Genomic DNA, 23824 nt, shown 5'->3' with positions numbered 1-23824 from the left:
GGGTAGAGCCTCAGGAGTTGAGCATGGACTAGTATTAGCGTAGCAGACGTATCCCTTGCACAGGTGTCCATATATTAGATTGGCGGGAGATCATGAGTTGGTATCCTACTGATGGTGTGATATCCTTAGTCAAGGGCGTAGTAGAGTAGGGACTCCCAGACTGTTAGAGACTACATGCTCTAGTTGGCAGTGGGATTCATGTCGACGACTCTTCAACATTCCTTCCCGACATCAGGAGAATTGGATTAGCGGTGGATGAGTCAGGGGTTGGATTGGAGAGAGGTGATGAGTCGGTACGTGGTGGTTGGAGCAACATTCATGGGTGGAGTTATATCACAGTGGGAGTCTTGGAGCCTTGATATTTGGTGGCATTGGGATCCAGGAGGATTTGTTGATGCCAGGTTTTGTCGGAGATTGCTCTGGGATTCGGGCATTGAGGGGTCCGTTCATGGTGGGCTGACATAGAAACAGAGCATCCCCCAGTGGTTTGTATGGATCCTGGCATTGAGTCTCAATTGCGTTGGGACACCAGATTGGTCCACATAGTTGGATTACTTGAGGGCAAGCAATCTTGGGGCGAGAGAACTGTCATGTCCCCATTTTTATTCTTCTTCATAGTACAGCCAGGGTGGATTTCCAGGGCAGGGGATGGCCAGGTCAGTGGAGAAGGTTTATGTCATTAGGGATTTCAATGGCTTTTTGAGGAGTTCTATGGGATATGATGGCATTCGCTCAGCATATTCCATCATTCGCACAGTTTGCCTTTCGTTCCAGTGCATTCTGACAACTTTCAGAAAACAGTGTTATTATTACACTGAGGTGTTCTGTCAAGTATTGCTCTCGGAATGCCAACTTAAGCGTAATTAGTTGAGTCAGAACGCCAGGGTGGATTTCCAGGGCAGGGGATGGCCAGGTCAGTGGAGAAGGTTTATGTTATTAGGGATTTCAATGGATTTTTGAGGAGTTTTATGGGATTTGATGGCATTTGCTCGACATATTCCATCATCCGCACAGTTTGCCTTTCGTTCCAACGCATTCTGACAACTTTCAAAAAATAGAGTTATTATTGGGTCTGACTTGAGGGCAAGCAATCTTGGGGCGGGAGGACTGTCATGTCCCCATTTTTATTCTTCTTCATAGTAAAGCTAGGTTGGATTTCCAGGGCAGGGGATGGCTAGGTCAGTGGAGAAGGTTTATGTCATTAGGGATTTCAGTGGATTTTTGAGGATCTGATGGCATTCGCTCGACATATTCCATCATCTGCACAGTTTTCCTTTCGTTCCAGCGCATTCTGACAACTTTCAGGAAACAATGTTATTATTACACTGAGGTGTTCTGTCAAGTATTCCTCCTGGAATGCCACCTTAAGCGTAATTAGTTGAGTCAGTACGCCAGGGTGGATTTCCAGGGCAGGGGATGGCCAGGTCAGTGGAGAAGGTTTATGTCATTAGGGATTTCAATGGATTTTTGAGGAGTTTTATGGGATTTGATGGCATTCGCTCGACATATTCCATCATCCGCACAGTTTTCCTTTCGTTCCAACACATTCTGACAACTTTCCGCGAGGAATACTTGACAGAACACCTCAGCGTAATAACTCATTGGAACTGGGACGAGAAGATCTACATGATGGGATGGTTGGATGTGAGTTTCAGTGATGTGAGGAGACATGGTGGCCAATTTACCCTTTTCCCACATTAAAAAGAATATTTTAAATAAAATAAAAGAGGGAAAAGTGCTCCATGATTAAAATAATAATAAAATAGGAGGTTCTAAAGGAGTTCGTTCTAGAGGAGTCCATCAGATCTATAAAAGAGGAGGATGAGGCCATTGGAGGAGATCTTGGATTTGAGATTTCTTCTTGTGGAGAGGTTTGAGAACGTGGTTCTCTACTTCAGCAGTAGCCCCAGGACGGAAACCCTCGGGTGATTCAGTGAGAGTGGGCAAGCGCCCATCTCTTCCCTTGGTGGATCCATTCAGGGTTCACAGGTTGCAGTGCTTTTCAGCTTGTTTTGGGAGGCCCATTGTGGCATTATTGTAGATCTGTTGAGGCTAGCTATCTCAACTATTCTGTTATTCCAACATGTAAAACCCCAATTCATATATTATAATAAAGCTGAGATTGTTTCTGCTTATCATGTTATAGAACTTGCATGCATTTTATATGTTATATTTTACATGGCAATCTTCTGTTTATGAGTAGATATTTTATGTGAAGGGTTTGTTGCAAATTTTCTCCATTTGGATACAGGAGAGTAGTAGTGGAAGATTCTCTTATAAGGATTATCCAATTGCAGATTGCAGATTATTAACATTAAAAGGGAGTATCCAAGGAAAATAGATTAATATTGTTATCAATGTGAACAACCAAGAAAATTACATCAATATTAATTTGCAAACCAATTATCAATTCCAATACCAAATATAGGCGAAAAGGAAGATATTGTTTACAAGAAAATTTATGAAATTAAGGACTCACTAGTGACAATTAATGATATGAATATATATCTCAATTCAGTGTCGTAACTGTGTTTAAGAAAAGATCGACATAATTCTTAGCTTACCCTGGGTTAAAAAACTATTAAACACAAGGAATTTTTTGTTTTTGTTTTTCTTGATAAGAAAAAGGTGACACTTTAAGACATTACAATGAAGTCAAATTCAATAGTACCTTCATGCAAAGGCCTAAACGATATATCAAAGGTGATCAGTTAGGAAAGTCAAAAGTCAATATCAAAGATGCAAAAAGAATTTAATGAAGTTATCATGGAGAAAAATGAAGAAATTTCTCGCTTAAATGACTGCAGTAAGAAATTACTCACATAAGTGAAGAAGTCCAAAGCTACGAAGCAAAAATTAAAACAAGGAAAGGAAAGTATCAAGAAGAAACTTGATGAAGGCCACTATCAAGACAAGATGAAGAAAACCCTCTCTTAAAGGGTCATAATGAAAAGTTGCTAGAAGTAATTACAACATTAAAAAATGAGAAGCGCGAGTATCAAAACATTAAAAATAAATTTGATGAATCAAAAGCGGAAGAACTTTCACGTCTTTGCCATCATAGTGAAAATCTACTTATAGAAATCAAGAAACTTAAAAATGATAAGAAATCATTGGAGAACAAATTAGAACTTATCACAAAAGGAGCATCGAAGTCTTCAGAAGTAACAATCCAAGTTGAAGAAAGGGGAACAAATACTCATCTAAATAATATCACGATTCAAAAGGATTCCAATCCAATTGAAATGAAGACATACTTGGATGCTATAGTTCAAACGATGAATATTCGAAGTGAAGATCCTACAATCAACCAAGTAACAGGAATGTGTGAAGGAAATCATATACCTGAAGTAAATCAAGAAATCATTATAAGCAAGATAAAAGAAAATCAGGTCACAAGAACTCCTTATCGACATCCAAATCATAAGAACAAACATCTCAAACATTTAGCGTATCAATATCTCTTAGGACAGAAACAACTGACTTATGTTCAGAAAAATATTGATGCCAACAAAATTGAGTCTCATAACAACAATTCATCTCGTGTCAAGTAAATGCAAATTTACACGGAAGATTGAATTGGGATGGTTAGTTTGCTCAACACTAAGAATACGATGTTGTCTTGTATCATAAAGATGACTACTCCAAGAGTAGAGAGTGATGTGAAAACATTCCAGAAAAAATGACATCAAGCTTTTTAATAAATATGCTTCGAGGACAAAGAATTTCTAAAGGGGAAGGCAATGTTATAAACATAAATGTATAAAATAATGTAATTAAATAATAATAAACAAATAATAATTAGTATAATGAAAGTACACATCTCAAAGGACATGACTAGTCATGAAACGACATCTCGCCTAGGTTTATATATGGGGCCCTTATTCAATTTAATAATTTTGCTCGACACTAAGAATTTCATATAATCTCGTATCATCAAAGACGATAGCTCTAAGAACAAAGAGTGATGTGAAAACATTACAAGCCAGGAAAAATTGACATCAATATTTTTAATAAATATGCTTTGAGGACAAAGCATCTAAAGAAGAAGAAATGTTATAAACATAAATATATAAAATAATATAATTAAATAGTAATTAGTAAAATGAAAGGTCATGTCTCAATAGACATGACTAGTCATGAAAGGAGAACAAACACTAATCTAGATAATATCACGATTCAAAAGGATTCCAATCCAATTGAAGAGAAGACATATTCTGATGCTATAGTTTAAACAATGAAAATTCCAAGTGAAGAACCAATGATCAAGCATGCAACATTACATTGTGAAGGAAATAATATACCTGAAGTAAATCAAGAAATCACCATAAGCAAGATAAGGAAATCAAGTCGCAATAACTCCTTATTGACATCCAAATCATAAGAGCAAACATCTCAAACAGTCAACATATCAATATCACTCAGGACATAAACAATTGACTTATGTTTCGAAAAATATTGATGCTAACACAATTAGATCTCATAATAACAATTTGTCTCGGGTGTCAAGTGCAAAGTTCGATTAGAAATCAAATTGGGATGGTTAGATCATTTTTCAGTTCAACAATTTTGCTCAGCATTTAGAATTTCATATTGTCTCATATAATCAAACAAGATAGGTCCAAGAGAAGAGAGTGATGTGAAAACATTATAATCTTAGAAAAAATGACATCAAGCTTTTCTATAAATATGATTTGAGGACAAAGCATTTCTTAAGGGGAAGGCAATGTTATTAAAATAAATATATAAAATAATATAATTAAATAATTCGCAATTAAATAATAATAAGTATAATGAAAGGACATGTCTCAAAGGACATGACTAGTCATGAAAGGGCATCTCACCATAGGTTTATATATGGTGCCCTTATTCTATCAAATCATTTTTTACTCAACATTTATATGTATTATTTATTCATCCTTATGGATTTTTTCATATTCCAAATATTTTTGAATATTTTGTGTGTGAACGAATTTTGTTCGTCTCATAGTATTTGGGATGATGATATCCATGAAGAAGTTCGAGAGGAGTCTAAGGACAATAGGCAAGGAGATGGAGAGGAGAACTTAGCGTTGGTTAGTTTGGCCAAGAAGGGAAAAGCAAGGGTTCCAAGGGTAACGTTGAAGGATCACTTTCAGGGAAGAAGAAAGACTTGAGCAAGCTCACATGCTTTTTTTCCACAAGAATGGGCACAATGCATCATAGTGTTTGGAGAAGAAGGGGAAGGGGAAGTTGCAATAGACAACAACATCAACGAAGGTACAACTTGATGAGTTTGTAGCAAAGTTTGAGAAGGAATTCTCATTGGTTTCCTATCTATCTACCGACGCCATCACCAAGAGAGCTTGGTACTTGGACAATGGTGCATCATGCCACATGATAGAAGCATGAGAGTTGTGTAGTAGTTTGACGGAGAAAGACTGAGGGGTTCATGTGGAGCTTGGTGATGATGTCAATTGTGTAGTGAAGTGGGAGGGAACCATTAAGTTCTAGCTCAAAGTCAGGAGGAACGTCAGAGGGCAAGAATGTGTTGCTTGTACTAGGATTGAAGAAGAACTTGCTCTAAATCTCAGTGATGGAGGACAAAGGATATGATGTCATGTTCAATAATAGGGAGGTGCTCATTCGTCTAGAGGATATTATCCCAGACACAAGAGGGGCCATCGGGGTTAGAGAGGGCAAATTATATAGGTTGAAAAGCATACTTGTTTAGGTTGTGGTACATGACAATTGCAACCTTTGTGAGTTGTGGCACAAGAGGGTGGTACACCTTCACTACAAGGTGTTGCCGATCTTGAGGGAGTCTGTCACCGCACTCCCAGATTTTAGTATTGAGTAGTCGGGCGTGTGCACTTGACAAGAATGCCAAGGCTGCTTTCTTGAGCAATGAGAGTAGGTCCAAGGAGATCTTGGATCTCATCCATTTAGATGTGTGTGGACCAATGTCAATGGCATCAGTGCAGTGAGTGCTATATTATGTCACATTCAGTGATGACTATCCCAGGAAAACCTAGATCCTCTTCATGAAGACCAAGGATGAGGTTTTCAGTCGGTTTCGGGAGTTCAAGGTTTAGGTGGAGAACCAGACAGGCAAGAAGATCAAGGTCTTGAGGTCGAATAGTGGGGGTGGGTACACCTCCAATGACTTGAAGGATTCATGTGACGAGGTGGGGATTGAGAGGGAGATGCCAATCTTGTACATTCCTTAGTAGAATTGGGTTGAGGAGAGAGAATCTGTCTGTCATCAATTCTGCCAAGGCTATGCTACATCGCCAAGATCCGCTTGTGTTTATTTCAGCAGAGGCGTGTAACATTGTAGTATATGTGTAGAACATGAGTCCTCACAAGATATTGGGGGACAAGACTCCAAAGGATGCATTCACTGGAGTGAAGCCAAAGATAGGACACTTGAGGATCTTTGGTTGTCCAATTTACATCCAAGTGCCTGTGGAGAAGAGGATGAAGTTGGAGCCTTCAGGAGAAAAGGGGATTTTTTTGGATGCAATAAGACATCAAAATCTTACAGGATCTTAATACTAGTGCAGAGGAAAACAACTATTAGCAGAGCTGTTAGGTTTGAGGAGTACTTGGCATTTAGGAAGTCTTATGAGTTGCCACTAGCAATGACAAAGGATGAGGAGCAGGAGACTCTGAAGGGAGAGCAACATGTAGAGACTTCTAGTTCAGGGAGTTAACCTTGAGTTGGCGAGCAGCTAGTAGCTCCTTCTAGTTATTTTAGAAGGCCTAGGTGGTTTGAGCAGACATTGAGGGATGCTTAGAAGCATGTGGAGGCTCCTAGGAGCACATTCAAGGAGAGCAGGTCTCTGAAGAAGTTTCGGGACTATATGACACTGATGAGTAGCATCATTGAAGAGGCAACAAATCAGGAGGTTTGGAGGAAAGCCACGTTGAAGGATGATGCATGGGACATTATGTGGGGTACAGAGGGAAGGCCAGTTCTAGGTGGCTCTTTAGAAAGTATCTTCCTCGTTTATAGGGAGTGTTGATGATAGTAGCATTAGAAAGGTACTTTCTCATAGGTCTAAGTGTCTAGGTGTGTGGAAGTTGTCCAAAGGACCTTTAACCTTAGCAAATTAATTTAATTAAGGGATTTATCAATGAATTAATGAATTAGATGAATCTCAACTGTTGATCTCAACTCTCTAGTGAAGTTGAGATCTAATCTCAACCATCAATTTGAGATAGGGATGTGGATTTGGTCAATATGTCAAAAGGAAGGGTAGGTGAAGGGAGAAGACACATCAAGTGAGCACAAAGCACAATGAGATAGTGAGATCTCAGTGGTTGAGTCGATAAGTACATTCATCCAAGTGTGCAGATTTCTGAGGAAGAGAACAAGGGGCAGGAGGGGAGAAGGATCCAACAACCAGTGGGATTGAATGACAGGTTTTGAGGGGTTTTGTCTGCTGGAAAAAACTCCAGGTTTTTCTGTTTGCGATTTTCTTTAGTGGGCATTTAATCTCCCATGATGGGAATCCCTTGAATGGTGTAAAGCTAAAGTTAATGGACAGCAGGTTAGAAGGATATAATTTTGTGTGTGCATGTGTATGAGATTGGTCAAGTTTGCTTCTGCGGTTTTATGTCTTATTCACCTGTTAAAAATTCTAAAAGTGCTTTTATTCAATAATCTGCAGTTAATTAAATTAACATCAAGTGATTTACTAGATGATAAATTGCCAGTAGCCGGGGTTAGTGAAATTAGCATTATGGTTAATGACCCATATCCATAGCTAGTTGGTTTTGAATTCTTCAATCTTCACTTGAATTCAGTGAATTATTTTTCAAGTTCCTTTATCTGTTTTGATCTTTGTGTCTTGTTGGTTCAAGAAGACTTTGAATTTGGTTTTGAGATTATTTGTTTCTTTTGTCCACTTGTCGTGGTTTTTAATATTCCTTGTTATAGTGGAAAGGTATGTAGCCTGCTTGAATTCTCTCCTTCATTGTATTTTTCCATGTGGGATGGTACCTTTTCAATTTTGATGGAATAATCCTCTTTAATCACGAGCATTTTATTTATCATCATCCTTGTTATTGGCCCAATTTCTATCCCTACACCGTACAGCTTCCTCCTTTCTTGTTTCTTCACTTTTTCCCTTAGAGATGGATGACAAACCATTTAGCCTTCCTAGCATGCAAGGATTGATGTTTGGTTTCCTTCCCTCTGTCCTTTTCCTTGATTCAGTGCCCCCCTCCTGCCCCTCTGTCACAACTCTTTTTACTCTGGTTAGGAATGGAGGTCCAAGGAATTTGGCTTTGAGGTGAGATTATATTATCAGGGCTAGCTTGAAATGCTTAACCCATGGGTGCAAGAGATGGAAAGCAAGATGGAATGCTAGTTATTGTTAAATACTGATTGTTCAGAGTTCCTTTTCATGGAAAACGAATTTCCCTAGCCGTAACTTTATCCTTGCATTAGACTCTTAATGTAACTACCTACGATCTTGGAAGATCATCACATCCTCGCTCCCTTACCTACTGAGAATACAATGACTCTACCTTTCATTGACTCTGTTGTCATGTAATAATGCCCTAAAACTATGCTTTGTTATAGATTTCTTGTAGTGAAGACACTTGGTCCTCTTATCCACCGAGAATACAGTGACTGCTTTACATGGAATGATGGACTGTTGTTTAGCAATGTTGCATGGATGCCAGAGATTGAATTTTGTTATAGTGAAGGTATAATATAAACGTGCTTTGAAGTTTGATGTAGTTTTCAAGTTTACTATGGCTTGTGACACACTGTGCTGTGGCCAGTATATTGTATTATTATTTTTCTTGAGAGTTTCTGCATCTAGTTTCCCTAGGGTGTGGTGACTTGTGGCTAGAAACATGAATATACTTTTTTATGTGGAATAGGGGGTACAGCTCTTGCTGGATGGAGTACTAAGTTTTTTGCCTTGTCCTATGGAAGTCACCAATCACGCTCTGGATCAAACAAAAAATGAAGAGAAGGTCTGTTTAAACTTTAAATGCTCGGGCATGCCAAAACAGCAGTTTCTTACTATTTTTCTGTCATTGATATGATTTTCTGAAGTTGCAATCTTGCTAAGTTGTTTAAATTTTCTTTGTTTAATAGGTTTCATTGTCTGGAACTCCAGGGGGGCCTCTTGTTGCCTTGGCGTTCAAATTAGAGGAGGGACGTTTTGGACAGTTAACTTATTTGCGGTATACTGATCTATTTTACATTTGTTTTCTAATTGAGGAGAATGCCTAATTTCCTTCAATGCTCAATGCTAATGAGTTTACAAGGATTGGAGACTTAATGAGGGAGAAGAAGAAATCTGGTCTTTATCAGTAGTTTACTAATTTCATGATTATGCTGGTTTGTGGAATCTATGAATACCATGCATACAGTATTTATGAAGGTACCATTCGAAGAGGAGATTTTATGGTGAACGTACAGAGTGGAAAGAAAATTAAAGTAAGCTATTATTCACCCTTTATAATATTTTGAGAAGGGTCTTATCCTTTCAGTCATTTGGTTTTCTTTTGCTGCTGTTTATAAACTGCAATCAAAGCATGATTACATATTATAGTTGGACTAGTTGATTTAATGTCTTTGGGATTTTTTTTTTTTGAAGAGTGGCTTTAATTTGATGGAAATAATTTTGAAATTATATAATTTATTGTAATAAAAAATGATTAGTATATTTACTGGCAATTAACCTACATTGTATGTTCCATTTTTGATATTTTTCCCTTGTTAAAAGTTCTCTGTCGTAGTTTGAGCAGTTTTTTAACTTCCACTTCAACTCTTTGAAATGTCTATTGGGCAAATGCCAAATACTTTATCAATCTTAGGGGTTATCGTAGAATGTCACGGAAGAATTTCTTATTTGAGACTGTAATTCTTAATCATGGGCATCGGTATAGTTATTTGCATTAGATGATTGCTGTACCTGAAAGTTCCCTAGCCTGTTCTTTTTTAGTTTGGTTCCCTGCTCCTTTAGTTGTGTTAGTATAAGATTAATATGTAAATTCCCTTGACTCTACCTTGGTTCTAGTTACTTGATAATGCTTTAGGGTGGAATCTCTTCTTGTTAAAATTGGCAACTAGGGCCAAATTCCACCTTAGGACAGCTCATATGATGGAGATGATTATTGCATTAGATTCCTCTTTTCGATAAGTCCAATTTTGATATAAAGATCATCTCATTCTGACAAGCAGAAGTGGAATTTTGAATTTATTCTCTCTCATGCACAAATTGTCAAGGTCGGCCTCAGTCAAATGTAGGCTCATAAGCCCAATAGATGTGTCTCCTCACTGTCAACAAAGTGTATAAATAGGAGTGACCTCTCTTCTCATTTGGACATCACTCATATCATCACATATTTCTCTCTCCTCTCTTAATTGGTTCGTACGGCTTGGAGGCAGCCTTCTCTGCTTCATAGGTGTGAAAGGAGGACAAATTTTTGGGTTTGTTTGCTTGCCGAAAATTTCAGGAAAACAGAACATCGTTGACCAATGTTGACCAAGGTGCTTTTTACCATTGTTGACTTCGTTTTTTTGGGCAGAAACCCGATTTTTGAAGGTCGCATTTGCACATTTTTCGGGAAGCTTGGGACAGTTTGACTTCGGTTGACTTCAGCATTGACTTCAGATTTGACTGCAGAATTTACAAGTGTTTTCTCTCTCCTTTGACTAGTTTGACCAAACTGTTTTGGGCTGACCTTGACCCTCTTGGAAGGCCAATTTTATCTGCTGTTGATCAAACTGCTTGAAAGACAATTTGGAGCTGCTTTGACCACCGTTGACTTTTTGGTTAGGGCTGCAGATGAATGATGTTGACTGCTAATTTGACAGGACTGTTTTGGGCAAGTTAATTTGATATTTGTACTCTCTCTCTCTGCTGAACTATTGAAGAATAATAAGAAGATTTGATCAAAGGGTTTCTCCACATTGGGTTTTTAACTTTTTCCCTGGCAACCGCCACATCTTGTGCCCTCTTGTCTTTTGCAAATGTTTTTATGTTCTATCTGCATTCACTGTCAATGTGTTTAAGTTAATGTGATTGCTATTGGAAATAATTGGAAATTGTCATTGGTCTGATAAGGAACATTGAAGTAAATTGTGCTAAAGCTTAGAACATACCATTATTATCTAAAATTAACATGGTATCAGAGCTCAGGTGAAGACAAAGTCCAAGCAAGAGTGAAGAAAAGCAATCATTAAGGGAAGTTGTTGGACAAGGACTTGGATCTAGTTCCAATGACGACTACATTTTACTTCAAATCCGAGGACAAGCTTAAGGACAAATTCGACTATCATGCATGGAAGATGTCTCTAGATCTGACATTGGAAGAAAATGATGCCATAGACTATGTGAAAGGAAGAGTGGTGGAGCCTCCTTCAAATGCATCTGCTGTTACACAAACAAAGTACAAGAAAGGTGAGGTTAAAGCTAAGAAAATTATTGTTGATTCCATTCACAAGCCTTTGGTTGCCTATATTTATGATTTGGAAACATCTAAGAAGATGTATGCCAAGCTGGTTGGGATGTTCAAAGTAAATAATGCAAATCAGGTTCTCTTTCTTAAGAACAAGTTGAAAGACATCAAGATGGATAGAGGAGAATCCATCCAATCCTACTTCATGAGAATTAGCGAGATCAAGAATGATCTCCTATCAATTAGAGAAGTCATTGGTGATAGGGAGATCACTCTTATTGCACTTGGAGGCCTTACAAGAGAATGGGATGTGCTCAACACCACCATCCTCAACAATGACAGGCTTCTAGGATTTGAAGAATTATTGGCTAGATGCACTCAAGAAGAAATAAGGATGATGGAAAGAGACAAGCCCTCAAATGGAAACAATCCTACTGCCTCTCCGCTCATGCTAAAAGGAAGAACAATGCTGGTTCAAGAAATCAAGGTCAAGGGTTCAAGCCGGGATTCAAAGAAGGAAGAAAAGGAAAATGCTTCAATTCTAACAGGTTTGGCCACTTCACTAGAGAGTGTCCTCACAAGAAGGATACTCCAAGAGATGATGACAACAATAACAATAACTTCAAGGGCAATGGCAATCAAAGGAAATACAGGTTCAATAACAAAGGAAAGAGGAATGGTTCGGTTGCTCGAAATGGAAATGCTCGTCCTCCCAAGAAGTCGAGAAACTCCATGTATGAAGAAGTTAATGTTGTAAAGCGAAAAGAATTTTATCTTATTTTTGCCCTCACCACTGCCTCTCCTCCAGATACATTGTATCATTGGTTGATTGTTAGTGGTGCCTCAAGGCACTTCACTGAGTACAAAGAGGCTCTCTCTAACTTGATTGAAAAGAAGACGTATATGGAAATTATACTTGGGGATAATGCCACTTATCTCGTGAAAGGAATTGGAACTGTTACTCTTCACTTAAATCAAGGTCAAACTCTCCACTTACAAGAAGTACTATATGTACCTGATTTGAAAAAGAACTTGGTCTTTATTTCTGTGATGGAAGATAAAGGTTTCAAGGTGTCATTCATTGATGGGAAGGTTCGTGTTTGGCAAAGGAACCAAAGAGATGCATTCACTCTTGGATTCAGGGTTGAAGGTATCTATCAAGTTGGAGGAAGTCCGTTTGGAGCAATGACTTGTGATACTTCTCTTCGATCTGAATTATGGCACTAGAGATTTGCTCACCTTCATTTCAAAGCCCTTCTTGATGTAAGGAATATGGTCACAGGTATGTTTCTCGTGACATCTTTGGGTGGATATTTGTACTATGCTATTTTTGTGGATGACTTCTCTCACAAAACATGGATCTATTTCTTAAAGACGAAGGATGAAGTGTTCAAATGGTTCTGTTCCTTCCAAGCCTTGGTCGAGAATCAAATAGGGAAGAAGATCAAAATATTGAGGACTGATAATGGTACTGAATATGAGTCAAATGAATTCAAAGACTATTATAGAGAAGCTAACATTAAGAGGGAGACCACTACTGCGTATACTCTTGAAAAAAATGGTGTTGCCTAAAGGAAGAATCATAGTATCATAGGAGCCACCCGTGCCATGCTTTATGACCAAGGTCTACCGAAGTTCTCATGGGGAGAAGTTGGCAACACCGTTGTATATGTTCAAAACGGATGCCCTCATCATGCTTTGGACTTCAGGACACTCGAAGAAGTTTTCACCGATAAGAAACCTGATGTTTCTCATTTTAGAATTTTTGGTTGTCCCGTATATTTTCATGTGCCGAAAGAGAAAAGGAACAAACTAGATGCATCTAGGAAGAAAGGAATGTTTGTGGGATATAGTGAAACTTCTAAGGCATATAGATTCTATGTGCCTGGTCAAAGGGAAGTGGAATTAAGTCATGATGACACTTACGATGAAGATTCTGCTCTTAGGGAAGTTCGAGAACTTCCTATCCCTAGGATGGACAATGATGATGTTGATGTAGAAAAACAGGATGAACCTTCTTCTAATGAATTGATGTGGAAGGTCCGATGGATCCCATTTATCCATCTCCTAGTGAGCCCTCTACTTCAAGAAAAAGGCCTTTGTGGCTCAAAGATACTCATGAAGATGCTGAGAAACATATTGCACCGAGGGGAACATTTCGTGAAAGAAAGAAGCCGAATAGGTACCGAGGGTACTTAGCTTCTGTGATTACCATTGTTCAATTTGAGCCTTGCACATTCGAACAAGTCGTGAAACACCAAGTTTGGAAGGATGCGATGAACGAGGAGTATGAGTCGATCATGAAGAATGATGTCTGGGATGTGGTTCCTAGACCCAAGGATAAGTCAGTGGTCACTTCAAAATGGCTTTGCAAGATAAAAAATGGCGCTGATGGGAGTGCTGAGAAGTTCAAGGCCAGATTTGTTGCTCGAGGCTTCTCTCAAAACGAAGGAGTAGACTATGATAACATATTTGCACCGGTTGCCTGATATACCACCATTCGTTTGATCATAGCCCTTGCTGCTTCGCAAGGATGGAGCCTACATCAGATGGATGTAAAAACTTCTTTCTTGCATGGTTTGCTTAAAGAGGAAGTCAATGTGGAACAACCTGAAGGGTTCGAAGTTCAAAATCGGGAGACACATGTATGCAGGTTGAAGAAAGCCCGTTATGGGTTGAAGCAAGCCCCTAGGGCTTGGTATGAGAGGATTGATAGCTATCTTATGAAGCCGGGATTTACAAGGAGCGATGCTGGCCCAAACCTTTACTTCAAGATTGAAAAGGACAAGCCCCTCATTCTGGTCCTTTATGTTGATGACCTCATTTTGATAGGTGATGACCCTCTCATTCATCAATGCAAGAGGGAATTGGCTTCCAAATTCGAGATGAAGGACCTAGGACTGATGCATTAATTCTTAGGGTTGGAGGTTTGGCAAAAGCCTGGTAAGGATTTCCTTTCTCAAGGAAAATACATTTTGAAGCTACTTGAGAGATGTGGGATGGTGGATTGCAAGCCCGTGACTACTCTGATGGAACTCAAATTTAAAAAGCTATGTGGAAGTGCTGCTAGGCCCAAATTAGCGAACCCTTCCGAGTATCGTCAACTTGTGGGGACCCTGATGTTGTTGGTCAACTCTTGTCCTGACATATGCTTCTCTGTGAACACATTGAACCAATTTGTGGTCGAGCCTCATCACATTCATTGGGTTGTTGCCAAGAATCTCTTGAGATATCTCCGGGGCACAATCCACTATGGACTGAGATACACTGCGGGGAATTTGAGACTACATAGATATTCTGATGCTATCTGGGCTAGTAGTGTGGTGGATCTTAAGAGCACGTCTGGGTGCTACTTCTCTTTGGGGTTTGCTGTAATATCTTGGATGAGCAGGAAGCAGAAATAGGTTGCGCTAAGCACTGTTGAGGTCGAATACATTGTTGCGAGTATGGCTTGTTGTGCAGTTGTTTGGTTGAGGAAGCTCTTCAGTGAGCTATTTGAGCACGTGCTGGATACCGCCGTGATCTTTTGCGACAACCATAGTGGGATTCGCCTATCAGAGAATCACGTATTCCACGACTGCTCCAAGCACATTGATATCACATACCACTTTATCCGGGATATGGTACAACGGGGAGCAATAAGGCTCCAACACATTAGAACAGATGAGCAGGTCACAAACATTCTCACGAAGCTTTTGGGGAAGGTAAAATTCTTAACCTTCTAAGAGAGACTTGGAGTTGTGGAACGACGCTTCTATGAGGATCCCGTATGAGTTGGACACTGAGCTCTGGGAGCTCTTGGGGGCTTGGTGTACTTCTTGGAGCTATGAGCGAGCATAGGGTGAGTGGTTCACCTTCCCCTAGTGGTGCGCTAGAGATAGGGTGAGTGGTTCACCTTCCCCTATGATACCCCATTATGGTTGACATGTGTGTAGGGTGAGTGGTTCACCTTCTACTATGGCATATGAGCAGGATGAGTGGTTCACCTTCTCCTGTCAATGCCCCAACACACATCCTACCGATGGAGTCTGGGACTCATGGGAAGTACCTCTCATTTGACCAATGAGTTGGGAAAAGAAGGTTAGGGACCATAGCACTACCGATGGATGCATCGTGTACTGTCGTACTCCCTATGACTAGGATGCATGGTGTTCAACAACTTGATCTGGGATCAAAGACTGACTTTTGTTAGTGGAGAGTGGTATGATCTTATGACTCACTCTCAATCACTTCTTCTTCATTATTACTTCATGGTTTAGCAGAGCAGAGTAGGGTAGTGATGACAGGGATGGTACAAGATGACAGGATGGCATGATGATGACAAATGGATTGGCAGGTGGAATTCTCCCTAGTTGAGAGGGAGTGTTAAAATTGGAAACTAGGGCCAAATTCCACCTTAGGACAACTCATATGATGGAGATGATTATTGCATTGGATTCTTCTTTTCGAGATGTCCAATTTTGATATAAAAATCATCTCTATCTGATAAACAAAAGTGGAATTTTGAATTTATTCTCTCTCATGCACAAATTGTCAAGGTCGACCTCAATCAAATGTAGGCTCATAAGCCCAATAGATGTGTCTCCTCACCCTCAACAAAGTGTATAAATAAGAGTGACCTCTCTCCTCATTTGGACATCACTCATATCATCACATATCTCTCTCTCTCCTCTCTTGATTGGTTCGTACAACTTGGAGGCAACCTTCTCTACTTCGCACGTGTGAAAGGAGGACGAATTTTTGGGTTTGTTTGTTGGCCGAAAATTTCAGGAAAACAAAACATCGTTGACTAGCATTGACCAGGGTGATTTTTACCAGCATTGACTTCGTTTTTGTGGGTAAAAATCCAATTTTTGAAGGCCGCATTTATTGGCACATTTTCGAGAAGCTTGGGACAATTTGACTTGGGTTGACTTTAGCATTGACTTCAGATTTGACCGCAGAATTTACAGCAGTGTTTTCTCTCTCCTTTGACTAGTTTGACCGAATTGTTTTGGGCTGACTTTGACCCTCTTGGAAGGCCGAATTTATCTATTGTTGACCAAACTACTTGAAGGACATTTTGGAGCTGCTTTGACCACCGTTGACTTTCTGGTTAGGGTTGCAGTTGAATATTGTTGACTGCTAATTTGACAAGACTGTTTTGGGCAAGTTAATTTGATATTTGCTCTCTCTCTCTCTTTGCTGAACTATTGAAGAATAATAAGAAGATTTGATCAAAGGGGTTCTCCACATTGGGGTTTTTCCCTGGCATCCGCCACATTTTGTGTCCTCTTTTCTTCGCTTGTCTTCTGTAAATGTTTTTATGTTCTATTTGCATTTACTGTCAATGTGTTTAAGTTAATATGATTGCTACTGAAAATAATTGGAAATTGTCATTGGGCTAATAAGGAACATTGAAGTAAATTGTGCTAAAGCATAGAACATACCATTGTTATCTAAAATTAAAACTTCGTCATCTTACAAGATGTTTTCATAATCATCTAATCTCCCTGGTCCCGTTATAATTTGGACAATGTGTATTTCCTTAATAACACAATATTGCAAACTTTCAGATCATTGCTTGTTTTGTCATTATTATTAACATCACATTTTAGTTGATCCACTTTGGAGCAATATATTCTTTGTTGAAAACGGATTCATGATTGAAACTCCAGTAAACATTTTTCATATGCAAAGCTATATGGATGTTATTCAGAAATCATCAATGCCTATACACTTCCAATATTTGTGACATAATAATCTTACACTGGAAAGGTCCAGTAAAGTGGAGTAATGCCAAAATTTTGAAGCCTAATTCCCCTAACTTGTACCCATTATTCCCATTGACCTACTTTTATGGTTATTTGTTGGATGTTAATAATAAAATTATCTCATCTCACCTAGTTGGGCTTTGGTCTTTGGATTTGCACCATAAATTTTCACAGGATATGTATAATTTGTATCATGTTGCATATCAAACTTACCCTACATGGCTCAACACATGAAAATATTCTTGCTATTATTTATTACCAACTGTCAAAGCAAATGTATTACAATTTTGCTTCTTCGATAGAAAGGTAAGTTGTGCATTTCCCATTCTTATGCACACCTATTAATTACAAAGCTCCTTTATCAAGACCCCAACCATGTCTTGTTGCTTCCTACCATCCTATCTAGATTTGACCTAGACAATAGGAACTTCCCTTTCATAAAATTCCATGAGAATTTGTGCTCGCATGACTTTTACTACACAGACAATATCCTTGAAAGTCCCATTGGTTTGACATTAGCACATACCATGTTTTCTGGAACACACAAACTTAGCAATTGACAACCATGATATATATATTTTATTAATAATTGAATAGATGATGTTTACATTTTGTGGGAGGCCCCTGGCTATATACTGCCTTGGGTGCCTCTTGGTGAATAGGCACGATCTTTGATCACGCCCTCTGCCTAATAACTTATGAACTAACTATTTTTTTATATAACATTGCCTTCCTCTCAAAAGAATGCTTTGTCCTCAAAGCATACGTAACAACGAATGTTGTTGACGAAACGCTTTACTCTCCCAAGAAGCTTCTTCTTCTGGTAAGTCCTTCCACTTGATCAAGTATTCCTTGATTACATGAGATCGAAGCTTCCTTTCTCTGGTAGATATGATACCTTCTGGTTCTAAAATGACCCACCCTTCATCATCTAGGGATGGAAGCGTTGTTTGCGTTGATTGATGGTCGCCCAGTGCCCTTTTAAGGCATGAGACATGGAAGACGTTGTGAACACGACTTTTCTCTGGAAGGCTTAAACTATATGCAACTTGGCTGATCTTTTTATTGATGTGATATGGTCCATAGAACTTCGGTGCCAATTTATTTTGTTGTTTTTGTTTCAAGGACAACTGTTTGTATGGCTGGAGCTTAACAAATACCCATCCTCCGACTTCAAATTCTCTTTTGGTTCTATTTCGATTTGCTTGTTGCTTCATACAGTTCCTTGCATTATTCAAGTTTTCTTTTAGGGTTTGGACGATTTTTTGGGTTTCTTCTAGTTGGTTTTTAACAATAGGTATGTTTGTTTGGATGGTAGCTAGATCCTTCCATTTTGGAGGTTCATATCCATACAAAGCTTGGAATGGATTCATTTTTGTTGACGTATGATAAGTAGAATTATACCACCATTCAGCGAGATGCAACCATTGAGCCCACTTATTTTGTTTTTCTATAGCGTAACAACGTAGGTAGGCTTCGAAACATTTATTGACAACCTCTAGTTGTCCATCTGTTTGAGGTTGATAAGTGGAACTCATAATTAGGTAGGTTCCTATGTGGTTGAGCAATTCCCTCCAGAAATTACCCTTGAATTTGGCATCTCTATCACTCACAATGACTTTCGGGAAACAGTGTAATTTATAAATATTTTTGCAAAATATTTCAGCGATTTGTTCAGTTGAGTCTGATTTCTTTATTGCCATAAAGTGAGCATATTTGGTGAGTCTGTTGACTACTACAAAAATCTTGTTCTTGCCCTCAGATACAGGTAATCCCTCAATAAAGTCCATGGATATTTCTTCCCATTTCTGATTCGGAATGTTTAAGGGGTGAAGTAATCCAGGTGTCATAATATGTTCACTTTTATTTCTTTGACATGTGTCACATTCCGCTACATATTTCTGAATATTACGACTCATCCCCTTCCAAAAGAATGATTGACGTGCATTGTAGTAAGTTTTAAAGAATCCTACTTGTTCGACTGACAGTGAATCATGTCTTGAGTATCTTGGATTTAAACTTGGAGTTTGAACTCAGATAGATTCTTCCTTTGTACCATAGAATATCATTCTTCCATTCAAATTTTGAGTTGTTTGGAAGGTTATTGATTATCACAGTTATTTTTGGATCCTTGGCATACTCACTTCGAATCTCATTAAGTCATTCAGGAACAACAACCGAGACTGCAAGTAATGCTGGTTCTTGGTCCTTCCTAGATAGGGCATTTGCTACTCCATTGTCTTTTCCCCTTTTATGTAGTATCTCCATGGACCATGTCAAAGGCGACAATTTTTTCAATCCATTTTTGTTGTTCTTCGGAAAGTGGTTTTTGTTGGAGGAGGTGCTGGACACTGTTATGGTCCGTTCGAATGGAGAACTTACTTCCCAAAAGATATTGTCTCCACTTAGCTAGTGCGTGCATAATAGCGAGCATTTCCTTGTTGTATGTGGACTTAAGACGTTCTCTTTTATTGAGCTTCCTGCTTTCAAAAGCTATCGAATGCCCTTCTTGCATTAATACCGCTCTTATATCGAATCCGGAAGCATCACACTCAATGATAAATGGTTTAGAGAAATCTGGAGTTGCCAATACTGGGGTGTTAGACCTAACTTCCTTCAATTCTTCAAAACACTTTTCTGCTTCCTCATTCCATTGAAATGAATTCTTTTTTAAAAGGTTTGTTAGAGGTGCAATTATATGTGCATAGTTTTTAATAAATCTTTGGTAATATCCCGTCAATCCTAAGAATCCTCTTAGCTTGGATATATTAACTGGTTTGGCCCATTCCTTTATAGCTTTGATTTTATTAGGGTCCACGTTTACTCCTTCATGAGATATGATGTGTCCGAGATATACTACTTCTTCCTTTCCAAATGTGCATTTTGATTTTTTTGCGTAGAACTGATGCTCTTTCAGTAGTGTAAGAACTTTATCCAAATGTTGTAGGTGCTCCTTCCACGTTTTACTATAAACTAAAATATCATCAAAGAATACTAATACAAACTTCCTAAGATATGGACGGAATAATTTGTTCATAGTGGCTTGGAATGTTGCTGGTGCATTGGTTAACCCAAATGGCATTACTTTAATTTCATAGTGACCTTCGTGTGTTCAGAATGCCGTTTTTAGTATGTCTTCCAACCTGATTTTGATTTGGTAATAGGCTAACCGTAAGTCCAATTTTGAGAAGTATTTTGCGCCATGTAGTTCATCCAACATTTCGTCGATAAAGGGAATTGGGAATTTGTTTTTAATCGTTATTTTGTTTAATCCTCTATAGTCAATGCATAGCCTAAATGAACCATCCTTCTTCCTTACCAATACCACTGGAGCAACATACAAACTCTTACTTTTCGAAATGATCCCACACTTTAAAAGGTCTTGGATTAATATTTCAATTTTCGTCTTCTGGTGATGTGGATATCGATACAGCTTGTTGTTGATAGGGTCTGACCCTGCTTTGACTTCTATTGTATGCTCAATTTCCCTGTTAGGAGGCATTTTCATAGGCAGGTCTTGGAATACCTTTTCATGCTTCTGAATTAGATCTTGTATCTCTGGTGACTCTTCGCTGATCATGTTTGCAGATAACATTTCTAATTGGTGACATTGTACTACATAAGTTGGTGCTCCTTTTCGAATCATCTTCATCATTTGAGATGACGATACGATTTGATTCTCTGGTGCTTGGAATTCGTATAACTTGTACCTCTGCCCTTCCCAGTTAAAGCTTATGAACTGTACTTGATGGTTGGTAGAATAAGTGCCTAGGGTTCGTAGCCATTGGATCCCTAAGACCACATCTACTCCTCCTAATGGTACAATGAAGAACGAGGATTCTAAATTAAAGTCTTGTATCTGCAATTTTACCTTATGGCATTTCCCTACCTTTTCAATCTTCTTACCGTCAGCTACCATCACCTTCATGTTGGGTAAGGGAAATGAGAGAATGTTGAGTCTCTTTGCCACGGTTGCATCTAAAAAATTGTGGGTGCTCCTGGAGTTGATGAGAACCACTGCATTATTCTTCTTTATATGTCCTTTTAATTTTAGAGTCTGGAGTTGCGATATACCTGTCATAGCTGATAGTGACACTTGCGAAATACTTCTGTCCTCTAATTCTGGAGAGAATTTTGGGACATCTTCTATTTCTTCTATGTCTGATTCATCACTGTTTGAATCATTAGTTGCTTCACAGTGATATAGGTTCTTTGATTCTTTTCCTTTAACACACTTATGTTTAGGGTCCCACTTCTCGCCACAACGTTTGCATTTGCCTTCTTTTATCCTTTGCATTTCTACGTTAGATTTTTCTCCTTCACGACGATGTGGGGGAACATATCTTGTATTATCCGTATCCACAAACTGGGGCATTCTTCGTCTCGAATATACTTTTTTTTTTTCGGTTTTGACCATAGTATTTGTTCAAATTTCTTTTTAGTAGCTTTTGCTTTTTGTCTTGCTACTTCTATTGACGTAATGTCATGAAGCTCAAGTTCCACTTGTAGATGAGTTTTAAGTCCGGAGATGTATGATTGAATTAGACGAGATTCTAATAACCCAGGTACTCGTGTTGCTAAGGTCTCCCATTCTTGAGTGTACTCATCCACATTTCCTTTTTGTTGCAATCTCATGAGTGTTGAAAAGAATTCTTCTTCGTTTACACCTTGGAATATTTTAAAGAATGCATACTTAAGTTTTCTCCAACTGATGGTGATTGTCGTCTTCTTCCACCACATATACCAATTATATGCTTCGCCTTCCATTTTCATGGAAGCATGGCTAATCTTTTCGTCATCATTGTCAATATCGCAAATCTCGAAGTATTCTTCTGCTTTATTCAGCCACGCAACATTGCATTTTTCGTTACCATCGAATTTGGGTAGCTCTATTTTTGCCCTTCGTTGATACATCGCTAACAGTGGAGTGAAAAGAGGGTATTGATTGGTGAATGTATCCCAGAGCTGCTTATTTGAAAAAATTGCATTACTATTTCCTTGATGGTGTGTGGATGATTTTTTTGGAGACTCCGCTTTTTCATGAGAATTTGCTGAATTTGTTGGATTTGATGAATTGTGCTGTTCATTACCTCCATCATTTTGGAGTAGTTGTTTGGGTGTAACCTTCATCCTGTTACATAAAGTGCTCAGCATTGACATTGTCTGACTATGGTTCATTTCGGATTTGAGATAATTCTGCTCGATCTGTTGTTCTATCCGATTTTTCGTATCTTGAAGCTTCTTGATATGGTCGGAATGTCTGAGATCGACTAATTTTTGGTTGAAATCATCAAAGTGGCTAGTAATCCTATTCTCCAGATCAATCAGTTTTTTGCTAAAATCGGCCATCGACATCGACGACATTGAACGGGTTTGTGGGGGTGTATATTTGTCTGCCAGCTTAAAATTCCTTTCTTAACTTGAACTAATTTTTGTTTTGTTTTGTTAAATTAGTATAGTTATAAACTATATAATAATTAATTAAAGTTAATTAATTAAATTATGCATAGTCATAAACTATATACTAATTAATTAAAAAAAATAATAATTAATTGAACTTATAACTATGTAAGGATTAACCTTAAGTATATATACGTATGCACCTATGCACCTAATGTTCAATGGGAGACAGATGTAGATAGGGACGGTGGAAATCGAGGGCAGAAGACGTCAGCGTGGGAGCACGACGGCGGGGAGATGACGTGAGGCACAACAAAATTATGATTTGATGGCTATGAAGAACAAGGCGGTTGAGGATTACGATTCGCTGGGTTGAGGATTACGATTTGATGGCTATGAAGAACAAGGCGGTGGTTGGAAGTGTCTGTAGAAAACGGTGGTTGAGGATTTGATATCGTTGGTGGTTGGCAGTGTCTACAAAGAACGGTGGTGGAAGGAAATAACACGATCTGAACACAAAATTCTGTGTATTTGCAGGCGGAGAATCGACCGCTCTGATACCAGATGGAACACACAAACTTAACAATTTACAGCCATGATATATATATATATATATATATATATATTTTATTAATAATTGAATAGATGATGTTTACATTTTGTGGGAGGCCCCTGGCTATATACTACCTTGGGTGCCTCTTGGTGAATGGGCATGATCTTTGATCATGCCCTTTGCCTAACAACTTATGAACTAACTAATTTTTTACATAACATTTTCTCCTAAAGCTTTTGCCCACATTGAGCTTGTACTCTTAGAGTGTCGAGCTTTCTTAGAAGCAAAGAGGCATCACTCTATATAGTGAGCTATTGCTTGGTCTAAAGATGAATTGATTATTTCCCAATGCAATGACACTTATTAGCAAATTGTAGGAACATGCTCCTTCAATCCATTAAAAGACATCTACAATTCAACATGCCTTCCTTTGGCAAACTATCTATAGTTGCTACTCATCATGCTGCTGTCTAGCACACACTCCTCACCTAGTGCCACGAGGCCTACCTTTATCTCATCTATTTAAGACTTCAACATTAGTGGCCCTTCCCATACCCCTATATAGCACATTGCCCTTTTCCAAAGATAAAAAAGCTAAAGGAGACAATATACCATTTGTTATTTCTCGAATTGTCTTATGGGCTATGCAAGGTCTTTCCCAATACAATCAAAGGCAACCCAAGGACAAACCCTTGTCCCTATACCA

At 38.6% G+C, this 23824-nt stretch overlaps 1 protein-coding gene across 1 annotated transcript in view; it reads left to right on the top strand.

The window, feature by feature from the left end:
* LOC149222517 (elongation factor G, mitochondrial-like) overlaps positions 1-23824 on the top strand; it is a 303311-nt gene that overhangs the window by 79902 nt on the left and 199585 nt on the right. The window contains exons 6-8 of the mRNA XM_089385480.1: positions 8881-8976; positions 9101-9189; positions 9379-9445. Coding sequence (XP_089241606.1) covers positions 8881-8976; positions 9101-9189; positions 9379-9445 — 252 coding nt within the window. The remainder of the gene's footprint in view (positions 1-8880; positions 8977-9100; positions 9190-9378; positions 9446-23824) is intronic.

The sequence above is a fragment of the Pinus tabuliformis genome, chromosome Q, assembly GCF_031772625.1.
Source record: "Pinus tabuliformis cultivar Carrire ecotype Pingquan chromosome Q, CPIR1, whole genome shotgun sequence".
NCBI lineage: Eukaryota > Viridiplantae > Streptophyta > Pinopsida > Pinales > Pinaceae > Pinus > Pinus tabuliformis.
This window is presented reverse-complemented; position numbering and strand designations above follow the sequence as displayed.